The 13,622-nt window shown below is 40.1% G+C and overlaps 1 protein-coding gene across 1 annotated transcript in view; it reads left to right on the forward strand.

Annotated features, from left to right (window-relative positions):
* The window catches only part of DENND5B (DENN domain containing 5B), a 161,863-nt gene that overhangs the window by 69,715 nt on the left and 78,526 nt on the right, over positions 1-13,622 (forward strand). The window contains exons 2-3 of the mRNA XM_023752310.1: positions 5,838-5,903; positions 9,374-9,483. Of these exons, the coding sequence (XP_023608078.1) occupies positions 9,481-9,483 (3 nt within the window). The 5' untranslated portion in view covers positions 5,838-5,903; positions 9,374-9,480. The remainder of the gene's footprint in view (positions 1-5,837; positions 5,904-9,373; positions 9,484-13,622) is intronic.

The raw sequence follows: 13,622 nt of genomic DNA on the forward strand, positions 1-13,622 counted from the left end.
CTCTTGCTGGCTGCTTTTTCTCACTTACCTTTTTGCCAGTTCCTCATCCTCTCCCCAACCTCTTACTGTTATGTGAGTCCCCTGGAGCTCTAACCCTGGCCTTGCCGTCTTCATCTACATTCATTTCCTAGGTGATCTTATCCAACCCTGTGATGTTAAATACCATCTGTTTGATATTCACCCCTGAATTTCTGGCTTTCCCCCTGAATTTTATTGTGTAAAGAATAGTTTATTGATTTTTAGAGAGAGAGGAAGGGTGAGAGAGATAGAAACATTGGTGTGAGAATGCAACATCGATTGGCTGCCTCCTGCATGTCCCCTACTTGGGATCAAGCCTGCAACCTGGGCATGTGCCCTTGGCCAGGAATCGAACCAGCAACATCTTGGTGCATGGGACGATGCCCAACCAACTGAACCACACCAGCCAGGGCTCCCCCTGAATTTTAAATTCATATATCTAAATGCTTACTCAAAAATTTCACTTGGATATCTAATAGGTATCTTAAACCTAACACAGTCAAAATGAATTTATATTCCAACTCTCTGACACCCCCTCCCCAAAATCCAAAACCCCCACCTCCTCCTTTGTTGCTCTTTTCAGTAAATAGCTACACTTCTTCCAGGTGCTCAGACCGAAAATTGTAGTATCATGATATCCTTCTTGACAACTCCTTTCTCTCACATCTAATCTGTCAGCAAATCATATCTTTTATGCCTTCAGAATTATTTAGAATCTTCCTACTTCCCACCACCCTAACTCTATTTCCCTAATCCATTCTGCCATCATCTCTTGCCTGCATTATTGCAGAAGCCTCCCGGTAGGTCTTTTTATTTCACTGACCCACTACAGTCTGTTCTCTCAGCTCCAGGGTGATCCCTCTAAAACAAATTCCCTTCTCTGTTTAAAACGCTGCAGTTACTTCCCATAATACTTAGCATAAAATCGAAAGTTCTCCCCATTCCGAGGTGCCTGTTTATCTGACTCCTGGCCACCTCTCTGACATCTTCTGTGCTTGCCTCTTGCTGCATCTCAACCATGACAAGCTCATCTCTGCCTCAGGGATTCTGCACTTGCTTCTCCCCCTGCCTGAAATATCATTTCCCGAGATGACCTCATATGTAGAATTAAGAGCACAAATTCTGGAGTCAGATTGCTTAGGTTTGAATTTTCTGGTTGTCTAACATTGGACAAGTTAGTTAAACTTATTGTGCCTCCATTTCTGTATCTGAGGACAGTAATAGTACCTACTTTATCGAATAATTATGATGATGGAATGAGCTGATATATGTAGAGCACGTGGAATAACAATGCCATATAGTAAACTCTATGTGTTAGCTGGGATGGTGATTATCAGGCCTCTACTTCCATGCTGCCTACTCAGCGATGAGTTAAATAGTGCCAGAAGCCCTAACCGGTTTGGCTCAGTGGATAGAGCGTTGGCCTGCGGACTGAAAAGTGCCTGGTTCGATTCTGGTCAAGGGCATGTACCTTGGTTGTGGGCCCATCCCCAGTAGGAGGTGTGCAGGAGGCAACTGATCGATGTTTCTCTCTCATCGATGTTTCTAACTCTCTGTCCCTCTCCCTTCCTCTCTGTAAAAAATCAATAAAATATATTTAAAAAATAGTGCCGGAATCATCAGAATAAATGATAAGTGTGCCTCCGGGGGGATCTGCTTGGAAGAGGACAGCCCACTGTGATATAAGGACGACTCATGTACCGGTGAATGCACAGTCATGCCCCTTCATTTTAGTTTCCAACCTGTAACCTTCCGCATGCCTCCCCATTTCTCTTTCCCTAGTCAGTTTGTCTTATAGGACTCACTGCTTGTTTGGTATTTTGTCTCCCAACTCCAGCTCATGCCAGTTCAGGCTGAGTCTTTGCAAACCTGTGTGGATAGACATACGAAGGAGAAGAATTACCTCACCACCACATCCTCTCCTTTCCCCCTCAGCATGGACTTCATGGGCAGCATCCAGAGTTCTCCATTTCCTCCCCTTGCCTTTATCAAAGTGCTGGGGAAACATTTTCACTCTGAATATTTTGTCCACCACTTATTACGTGTGTGCGTGTGTGTGTGTGTGTGTGTGTGTGTGTGTGTTTTGTATGTGTTTTAACTTAAAAGGAGCAAAATGAAAAAGGGACAGGGCAGAAGAGATTAATTACCTTTTTAAACTTCCCATCTATTTTCATTTTCTTTCTATCAGCAAACTTTTTAGAAAACATCTAGGCTTCTGTGGTATCCTTCAGGGACAGGCAGATAGGGAAATATTGTGAGACTTGACCTTGCTTTGTAGAGAAGCACGGTGGCAGAAGTCTGTGGTGGAAATGGATAATGAGGGAGGGAACTCACTGAGGCCCTAGGGGTGAGAAGGTTCGGAGAGGAGGTAAGTGAAGAAATCTGTAACAGGGCCGCCTGGCTGAGATGCAGCTCCAAGTTCACTCATCTCACAGATCCCTCTCTACCTGTGGCTCATGCACAGGCTATAGAACCCTCAGCAGCGGCTAGGGGCTAGGAGCTGGGAGCTGGGGTTGGGTCCCACTCCCAGTGCCAGTTGAGAGGAAGCATGGAGCCACCAAAAGGCCAGATCTCATGCTCCCAGCCACAGTGAGAAGAGGGATGTGCTCGGCTTTCGAACATCATTGCTTACAATTCTCTGTATCACTGGTCAGAGTAGATGGACCTGGAACGACTTTCATTATTATTTTGTTTTCTTTTTCTCTGATGAAATCAGAAACAAGGGCTCTTTGAAGTAATTGGAACGAATGGTAATATTCCTAGTGATACCCTGAACACAGCCAAGAGTTTTCCCTTAATCAGGGCCCAGTGGGTTTCAGATAAGAGCCTGTTCTGTTAGACCGGTTAGTGGATTATTTTCCCTACTTTGTGTCTCATTTTTGTAAGTTTGATATTTTTTAATTTATTTCAGAGAGAAAGGGAAAGGGAGAGAAATAAAAGCATCAGTGATAAGAGAGAATCATTGATTGGCTGCCTTCTGCACACCGCACACTGGGGATTGAGCCCGCAACCGGGGCATGTGCCCTTGACTGGAATCGAACCTGGGACTTTTCTGTCCACAGGCAGACGCTCTATCCACTTTTAGTAAGCCAGACCAGCTAGGGCCAAATGGGGAGATTTTTGTGTCATGTTCTGATACTACTACGCTCTCCTCTAACGAGTAGTCATTATTCCTGCAAACTGGAAAGAGGAAACACCTGTACTGTGTATTTAATGAGTGCGGTGCTTCTTGAATTCTTTCATGTCAGTACCAGTACCAGTTGTTTGCCTCCCAGAGGAGTGCAGAGTCCTGGAGGAGATGACTTTGTGTGCCTCAGGGCCCCCTCAGCCAGGGACGGCACATGTCACACGGGGGATGTGTGGGGCTGTTCCCAGGTCTGTCTGCTTTGGGCCTCTGTCCCTGATGGTGGAGGTCAGTTCCCAGTCCTGACTGTCCCTAAGGATCCAAATAACCTCCTTGGTGACTTCAGGGTGCTTTTAGTCTTTCCTTTACTCCGTCAGTTCCGGAGCCCATAGGCAGCTTCCCCCAGCCTTGAGGACCCTGCATTGTTGGACTCTTTAAAGGAGACTGACATCTCAGCAAAGATGACTAAAAGCTGTAGACATTTAGGTAACCCATAAAAACATCCAGAAGGGTTTTTTTTTGTGTGTGTTTTTTTCATCTTAATGGTTGAAAGTATTATGTGTCCTCCCTCTTCCCCCATTGACCCCTTCCAGCCCGCCCCCCCCCCAGTTTTTTTTAAACACGTTTTCATTGCTTTTTTTAGAGAGAGAGAAAGAGATAGGGATAAAGAGATAGAAATATCGATGAGAGAGAAACATCATCCATCAGCTGCCTCCTGCACGCCCCTCACAGGGGACTGAGCCTGCAGCCCTGGCATGTGCCCTGACTGGGAATCAACCAGTGGCCTCCTGGGTCGCCGCTCAACCGCTGAGCTACATCAGCCTGGCGTCCAGAAGTTGTTTTTTTGTTTGTTTGTTTTTGTTTTAATTTATTTTCCCTTTATTGATTAAGATATTACAAATGTGTCCTTATCCCCCCAATCCTGCCCTTACACTCGTTAGCACCACTCAGTTATGGAGCTCTGGTGTGGATTCTTTCATAGCCTGGTCCTCGCTCTAGTAAACTTTCCTCCCAAAGTTGTCACTTCTAAGTAGAAAGTGCTTATGAGGATAGTTGATTAAAGTGGAATCTTAGTACAGAGCAAACTTCAGCTTATGCTTGCATAGTGATTTACAGAAGGTAGACTTCTTATAATATCGAATATACTTATATGCTTCTGTCCTTACCTGAAATGTTGGAATGTAATCTTTAAAACAGATGTGATTTTCAGAGCAGTCTTAGATTTACAGAAAAATGGAGATAGTACATATTTCCTACACCCCTCACCCCTCGTCCACACATGTAGTTTTCCCTATCATTAGCATCTTCTAGCAGTATGATGCATGTGTTACAATTAATTAATCAATTTTGATACATTATTAACCAAGGTCTGTACTCTGTTCAGATTTCCTTAGTGTTTACTCAGTGTCCTTTCGGTGTTGGAGGATCCCAGCCAGTGTACCGCACTCAGTCAGTCGTCATGTCTCTGAGGCTCCTCTTGGCTATGACAGTTTCCCAGACTTTCCTTGTCTTTGATAATCATGACGGTTTTGACAAGTATTCATGAGGTAGATTGTAGATTTCTCCTCTTGGAATTTGATGTTTTTCTCCAGATTATACTGAGGCTGTAGGATCATATGATGAGACTATGTTTAGCCTTGTAAGAAGCTGCCAAACTGTCTTCCAAAGTGGCTGTGTACCATTTTGCATTTCCACCAGCAATTTATGAGAGTTCTGTCACTTGTATACTTGTCAGCGAGTCAGTTTTTTGGACTGCAGCCATTCTGATAGGTGTGTAGAGGTTGGGATATAATTTTTAACTTAGTCATACTATCATATTTTGTTATCTCTTACTATCCTATATAATCCTATATAATAAAAGGGTAATATGCAAATTGTCCCCTGGACCAGAAGTTTGACCGGAGTTCAACCAGGGGGTGAGGGCGGCCCACCAACCTCCTGCGTCCCCTCCCCATGGCTGGCTCGGCCCTGATTGGGGTGTGCTGGCCGGACCCCACCTGTGCATGAATTCATGCACCAGGCCTCTAGTCCTATATAATAAAAGGCTAATATGCAAATTGTCCCCTTGACTGGGAGTTCGACCAAGGGGTGGAGTCGGCTGGCCAACTACCCTCGGCCCCTCCTCCTGGCAGGCCCAGCCTGATCACCCCGATCAGGGCAGGCTGGCTGGACCCCACCCATGTACAAATTTGTGCACCAGGCCTCCAGTAGAAACATAAGCTTTCTTCTGGTATTTCTCTTCAAATTACCATTAAGAAAAGAATGTGTGCTTTTCCCCATTTGAATAACAGTTATAGATGTTTAAATAGCATTTCACTTATTACAATCTATAATAATAAAAGCATAATATGCTAATTAGACCAGATGTCCTTCCTGACAAAGCCGCAGCAGGCAGAGGGCGAGGCAGAGGCGGCAGAGGCTCACGGCCGGCGGTGGGCGGGGGCGGGGGCCAAGGCCCTTGCACAAATTTTGTCATTGGGACTCTAGTAAAATATAATTACCTATTCTCTTTCCTTTCTTATTACTAGCTTATAAGCTGTATACTGTTGGTGTGAAGTTATATTCCATTGATGTTGATGTTTCATGTTGATTGCTTTTGTTTAATTTTTTTATTCTCATTTTCCATTCTTCACAGTCAAATTTTTTGCTTTTTTGTTTGTTCATAAAGCTTTTTTGTTTCTGTTACATTATGTAGTTTTGTACCAATGGCTAGAAGCAGATCGTCATGGCAGGAGCCAAGATGCTGCAAATACGACCTCAGGTAAAAATAAAAAGTTGAGGTGTTAGAAATCATTATTTTAATTCACCCAAGCCCATCGTACTTGTTTCTTTATTCAGTTTTGCTCAGGCAAAAAATAGGTATTGTTTTGTATTTCTATTCTTTCTTCTGCATCTTAATTTTTTTTAAAGATTGCCTTTGCTTCAAGCCTTGAAAAAAATTATTAATGAGCCTGTAAGCTCTCTTGGCAGATATGTCCTATTTTTTAGGGGGAAAAGCTTAATTGCAGCTAGGTTTAGGAGGAGATTACTTGACAGTATTACTTGAAATTAAGTCTTTATGTAGTTGTAGTGGGGGGGTATTAATATTTGCACAAATTTACAACCCTTGTTCATTTCAGGATAATGTTTGAAGGTGGATTTTAAGTTAAGTCAAGGATGCTTACATATAATTTCTAGTTCCTGGGAATCCAAATTCTTAGACTGACTCATTTCTCCTGCTAAGTCCTAGGAATAGAGTCTAAGTTAGAGGTTTATTGAAACCTGGGCTCAAATTGGGAAGATAAGGTTATTCCCCCATCTCACATCTCCAAAAGGCATCTCCAGGTTTGCTTCTCCGACTGGTACTAGTAGGAATAGCTGAACCCTCTCATTTCTAAATCCTTAACAGTGTCACCAGAATTTCTCCGTAGTTGTTTATTCCCCCAATTTCCTTCAAAATAATATTTGCCAAGACAGCTGTTTATATAGCAATGATCTTTCCTATTGCCCCCACCCCCTTTTTGGCAATCTAATGAGAGGTGGTGGTGGTGGTGGTGGTGGTGGTGGTGGTGGCAATGACTCTGTTTTTCTTTTGTTAGATTTGGGTTTCTGTTTCATGAGTTTTTTGGGTTTTGTTTTTGTGGAATTTTTTCTCTCTGGAGGTGGTTTTCCTTCTCTCTCTTCTGGTGATTAATTGGGCCTCAAGAGGGTGTGGTGTTCCTTAGTGAGCAGAACAATTATATTGAAAATGGCACTGTCGTAACTTTTCTGATTTATCTTTTGTCCCATTAATAACTTCATTTATGAATGAGGATAATGTTACTATTTTAACTGAACTCAGGCAGGAATCATTAAAAGGTAAGTGTTTCAAGGAGTTCTGTCCTGCGAATGTGCTGTTTCTTATGCCCCACAGTGTTTCATATTTTATTTACATTCACGGATAATAAAAACAAGCATTTGGGGGATTTGAGGGTGGGCGAAGGAGAGCGTTTCTTGGTGGCTGTATATTTCTGAGGCTATCCTGTTGCTGTGTCAATAGCACAGTCAGCAGATAGACCTTCAGAACCAGGAGAAAGTGTCTGTTTTATTTTTTTCTCTGACTTAAGGTGAACTAAAAAGTAACCTTTTTTTAACATGAAGAAGTGACTAATCTAGAATATAGTATTAGCTTAAAGATGGCATTCATCCTCCCAAAATAAACCATTCTGAGCCCTGACTCTTTTCTTCAGACACATTGACTCCTGGACTATTTCCCGTGGACTTTCTGATGTTTACAGACCCTTAGAAGCATGGTGCAAAAGTGGATAACTTGCCTTAGGGATGCCCTTGACCTTTGTCTTCTCGAAGTGAAAGCTCTCTACTCCATCTCTTAAAAGATGGAAACATGGGGCAGGAAGATGACGTGCTTGCCTAAATAAGTAAGAGGAACAAACCCAAAGGAAAATGATCATTAGCCAAGGGCTCAAATTAGAAACAGTAGGTTACTTGCAGCAAGTCTATTTAAATTATGTGCCTTTATTCAAAAAAGCTCTTGGGTACTATATTGCAATCTCCAGCAAGATTTTAGAGCAAGCATGTCAAACTCAAAGGGTAACACGGGCCAAATAAATAAGGTTTAAGTTTATATGGGCCGCAAAAAAAAAAAAGCTTCAATTTTCATAGAAACGTAGGTTTATTTCGATAGAGACATGCTGAATACAAAGGGCTGAAATAAATGAGTAGTCGTTAACATAAGATAATAGAACATTTTAATAAAAATTAATATTTTTTCTTGAACATTAACTTACCAGACACTGAGTAACTGTACAAATTAATAAGCGTAACGCAAATAAACCTATTTTTCTTGTTCTCTGAAAGTGAAATATTTCCTGTTGCGCACACCAAACAAGTCAGTCCAAGACTAATGACGTGGCAATCGGCTGCTAAAATATTCGCTGCTAGTATCAGTGGAGAGAAATGGTGTGCCTGCACATAAGGCGTGTAAGGGAAATGAATGCAACACTATTATAGTAATCTAGTCATTAGTGAACGTTGTAGTTTGTTATTAATAATTATGTATAACAGGATATTGTAAAACCTAAGTTACGAAGTTTTTATTAAAACATTTCTTACATACATTTATATTGAATGGGCTGCAAAAATATTTGTTGCGGCGAGTTTGACATGTTTGTTTTAGAGTGTGCTTTTTCTCCTTCTGTGATCTGTTTTGCACTAAAAGGTGTTTTAATATTCATATCTTAATATTTTTATGAAAAATGGAAACGGAGTCTGACTACATGTCCAAGTGTGACTCATAAATTGCTTTATGATATTTTTACTGGTACAAATACTGGTAACTGGCATTTATCTTTTGATATAACAGCTCGTGTTTTGCGCTTAAAAAGTAAACTTTAAAAGTACAAAAAACACAGGAGAAAGAATAATGTTGCTCCAAGGTCTTCTACTTTCTCAATCTCAACTTTTTGACATTGAGAATTTAAGATCCATCCACATTAAAATAGTTTATGAAACTAAGGCATTTGTAGGTAACAGGTCTCATGGGAGTGAATTTGATCGAAGAACTGAGCTGACAGCTATTATTAAATTTTCTTATATATAACAATCAAAGACTAGTCTACTTTTCTTTCCAGATTTTTGACAGGTGATGAATTTGGCTTAGAATAGATTGTTTCTTTTCAGAGTTTAGTGTGTTCAGTATGTTTTGTCTACTAAGCTAGACAACTCAGTAATGATGTTTCTAATTCTGTTAATTCTTGTAAAAGCCTGGAGATGCAGTCACATTTACCAGAGAATTTTGTGGAAATTTAAGCCCATTGCCTTTTTTGAGTACTGTAGCATTGGGTCTGTCCATGTACAAAATTTCGGGATTGTAAGAGGTATGATCAGCTTAATTCAGGATGTTTCTTTAATAAATTAAATGTTTCCAAATAGATATTTTTACCACTACATATTGCAGTGAGGACAATAATTAGGTTACGGCAAGGATTATATCATATCTGACTTTTAGTATCAATTGTCTAGCCAGGATTTTAAAATTCAGAATCTAAAGTCTTCAGTGCAGACCTTTTATTACAGGTGGTTGTTTTGTTGTTTTTTTCATTTGTCCATTGAGAATTTTACGGTGCAGACTGTTAGAAGTAGAAATTGAATTAGATTTCAGCACCATCAGTCAGTAAGGCTACAAAATAAAACTAAAGCTATGGCATGCTTTTGAGGAAATTCTAGATGTTAACTAATTGTTATTTGATATAGGTGAAAATTTTGACCAGAGTCCTTTGAAAAGAACATTCAAATCCAAGGTTCTGGCCCACTATCCTCAGAATATAGAGTGGAACCCTTTTGATCAAGATGCAGTGAATATGGTATGTATTTTTCTTTCCCTTTTTAGCCTTTTTATTTTACTGAGATGACAATAGTGACTATTTTGAATGTCTTACATTATTTTAGTTATGTATGTATATATGTATGTATGTATGTTAGTCCTCACTCAAGGATATTTTTCAATTTATCTTATTTTATTTTATTTTTTTTTAGAGTGAGGGAAAGGAGGGGGAGAAACAGAGAGAGAGAAACATTGATGTAAGATGTCTTTCTCACATCGATTGGTTGTATCACTCCTGTGCCCCGACCACGGTCGGGATTGAGCCTGCAACTGAGGTACATGCCCTTGACTGGAATTGAACCCGGGACCCGTCAGTCCAAGGACTGGTGCTCTAACCACTGGGAAAAACCAGCTAGGGCATTACTTAATTCTTTAAATATACATTTTTATATGATAATATACTCATTTATAGATGTAAAAAATTAAACTCAGAGAGTTTCAGTAACTTGTCTCGGGTCCCCATAGCAAATAATTATATATAGCGGACCCTCCAAACCATTCTCTTTTCCTACTATTAAGCTGTGTTGTGAGTTCATATTAACTAACACATAGGTGGTTTTGATAAACAATGATACTACTTTGTTGTCCTGGAAAGAATCCTGATGGAAGGAATATGATTACAGTTCTCATATTTCAGGGAATGTTGTATGATAGGCCTGCAATGTACCATAGTCACAGAGTAAAGAGCGAAAGGCCCTTCAGTGTGTCATTTAGACAGTAGGAATTTGTTTGTAAGGGCTTTGAATTAATGTCATGCATTACCAGTGGTGATTTTACGTCCCTTCAGAGATTCTTGGGCCTAAGTAGGTCATAGTTTGCAGATCATTTAGGAATCTGCAAATTAATGGGAAAATATTAAAGAAAAGAGTGTCAAAATAAAGCAATGGAAAAATGGATAAGAATGTAAATAGATTATAACACTCGATCCCCTTAAATTAGTAAGATATTTCAAAGTATAAATTATTTTGTGAGAAATTAGAATGGTTTCTAGAACTAGGGTCTTAACTACAATATAAACCCACAGTCATTTGGAACCAAATATCACACTGATGTGTGTGTGTATATGTTTTTTCTTTTAATTATTTGAATGGATTAAAAGTGAGATATTTGTGAAATTAGGGAGGGTCCTGCTTAGAAGCCTGGATAATATTTTAGACCCCCTTGAACTCTGTGATTATAAAAATCAGGGGGCCCCAAAGTGAACAAATCAGAGATCAGGCATGACAGGCACGGAAATGATTAACGGTGAACTGAGACACTAATCGGTATGGGTTATTTTGTCTTTGTTTTTTTACTATTTTAAAGGTAGAGCCAAAAGACCGTTACTATAAGGGAAGGAAGTTAATGTTTAATAGATGCCTGCTAGACACTTCATGTATGTGACTTTCACATACATGCTTGCATGTACCCAGTGAGGACCCTAACTCATATTTTGCAGAGGTTTAGTTACTTGTCCAAAGTTATACAGGGAGTCTCAGAGGTTAAATCCAGATCATTTTTCCCTCCAGCTCACTCCCCGCCCCCCATGCTGTCTCCCCCAAAGAAAAACTATGCAACTTAGTTTTGACCTGCACCAAGATGATATGGGTCACATTGGACCTTTGTGGTATTTCTATATCACAGTAAACCCATTCCAGTCTGGGGCTTGCACCAAGCAGGGAGTTAACGTGGTAATTTTCTAAGGACAGATGCCTAAGCCTCCTGGCACTTTAAGTCATCACAGAATCCAGTGCAGTTATTTCTCTAAACCGTCACCCAATACCAAAATAACCAGAGATACCATTTTACTGGAAGTTAATACTGCGGAGCCCGGCCTCCTCTTTGGTGAAGACAAAACTATAGATATAAAGTAGAACACAATTGTTGTATTTATGGGAGTTGGAGAATTACAGACAAGTTTCTGACTAAAATAGCCAACAAGCAGCAGTGACAAAAAATAATTTACCAGCTGCTTATATCAGCAAATTAATGGGAAAATAGTAAAGAAAAGAGTGTCAAAATAAAGCAATGGGAAAATGGACAAGAATGTAAAACGATTATAACACTTGATCCGCTTAAATTAGTAAGATATTTCAAAGTATAAATTATTCTGTGAGAAATTAGAATGGTGTCCAGAACTAGGGTCTTAACTACAATATAAACCTACAGTCATTTGGAACCACTCAAGAATATTTTTCAATTTATTTTATTGGAACCAAATATCACACTGATGTGTGTGTGTGTGTGTGTGTGTGTGTGTGTGTGTGTGTGTTTTCTTTTAATCATTTGAATGGCTTTTGCTTCTATCTGCAAAAAATTAATTTTAAAATTAATTATTCATTTCCTTGCTCTGTCTTTGCTATTTTCCTCTCTCCTTGCCTCTGAGGTTATTTTGTGTAAGCAGCAAGTTTCCCTCTGAAGAATAAACACAGAGGTGTGTATTTTGATGGTTAAGCACCACACAGCATTTTGTTCATTGCTGCAAATCTAAAGGGATTTGCTGGCACTCCTTGAAAATCTCTGAAAAGCATCCCATTAAACTAGTCTGCATTTGGGTCATAGATTTACTGCCCTTAATTTCCTCTTTGATTTATTAGTAAGTGCATTTGTATGAAGCTATAATTTATTCCCACCAAAAGGTATAAAGCTTTGTTCTGTTTGTAAGATTTATCTTTATTGTTGAAAGTATTACAGATGTTTTCCCTCCCCGCCCCCCATTGACCCCTTCCACACCGCTCCTCCCACCTTCAGGCCTCCCTCCCTCCCCCCCACACACACTATTGTCTGTGTCTAGAGCTTTGTTCTTGCCGTTAGCAAAATCCCACTCCAGCTGAAACCGGTTTGGCTCAGTGGATAGAGCGTCAGCCTGCGGACTGAAAGGTCCCAGGTTCGATTCCGGTCAAGGGCATGTACCTGGGTTGCAGGCACATCCCCAGTAGGAGATGTGCAGGAGGCGGCTGATCGATGTTTCTCTCCCATCGATGTTTCTAACTCTCTATCTCTCTCCCTTCCTCTCTATAAAAAATCAATAAAAATATATTTAAAAAAAAAAAATCCCACTCCAAGGAGTGAGTCACCGCCTTCTGTAGTATCAGTCATTCCTCTAACAGGCAACAGTGGTGCTTTGAAATAAGGTTAATTTCACACAGAAATTAAGTACCCCAAAGCAGTGAACTTTGTTAAATAAAAAAATTCCACGTGTATGAGTGCAATGCAAATATAATAGAAAATAGATATAAATGACAGGTGAAATTGTTTCTGAATTAATTGCTTTTTATATATCTTCTGGTTGTTAATTCAGAGATTTTTATTGGGGGGGGCGGGGAATGGAAGTATCATAAAACAGAGAACAATACAAAAATCTTATACCCACCACCCAGAACTAACTCATGTCAGCATTGACACTTTGCTTCAGGTCCATACCTTTCCTCTTAAAGCAAAGCATTGCAAAAAGAGCTGAAGTTTTCCTGCCTTTCCCCCCATTTCAGATCTCTCTGAGTCCTCTGTATTGGCATCCAGATTGTCTATGCAGTGTTCTAGTAGATAGATCTTATCCTTAAGAATGTGTGGCTCAGTTGGTTGAGAGTTGTCCCGTGCACCAAAAGGTTGCTGGTTCAGTTCCCAATCGGGACACAAGCCCAGATTGTGGGCTCAATCCCTGATAAGAGTGGGTGCAAGAGGCACCCACTCCATGTTTCTCTCTCACATTGATTTCTTTCCCTCTCCCTCTCTCTCTTTCCCTCTCTCTCGCCTTCCCTTTCCCTTTTTCTCTTTCTCTCTCCCTGTCCCTCTTCCTTCCTCTCACTCTAAAACCAATAAAAACATATTTTAAAAAAATATAGTGAATCTGGAAATTGTTAGGAAGAAAATATGGTCAATACGTTTGAAGCAAGTTATATGAAGTGTAAAGATTCTGTTTTGTATATCCTAAATGAAACATCTGATGTGTGATATTTCCGGCAATAAAAGAGTAACAGCTCTAAGTTTACAACCTGTAAAGCTCTAAGTTTACAATTTATTATTTACTTTAATAACGAAGAAGGGTGGAATGGAATGATGAGCAAAGAGTAAAGGATTGGCTGGCTGGAAATAAACCTATTCAGATGCCTGTCTTACAAGATTCAAAAAGAAAAGAGCACT

The sequence above is a fragment of the Myotis lucifugus genome, unplaced genomic scaffold, assembly GCF_000147115.1.
Source record: "Myotis lucifugus unplaced genomic scaffold, Myoluc2.0 scaffold_30, whole genome shotgun sequence".
In the NCBI taxonomy this organism is placed as follows: domain Eukaryota; kingdom Metazoa; phylum Chordata; class Mammalia; order Chiroptera; family Vespertilionidae; genus Myotis; species Myotis lucifugus.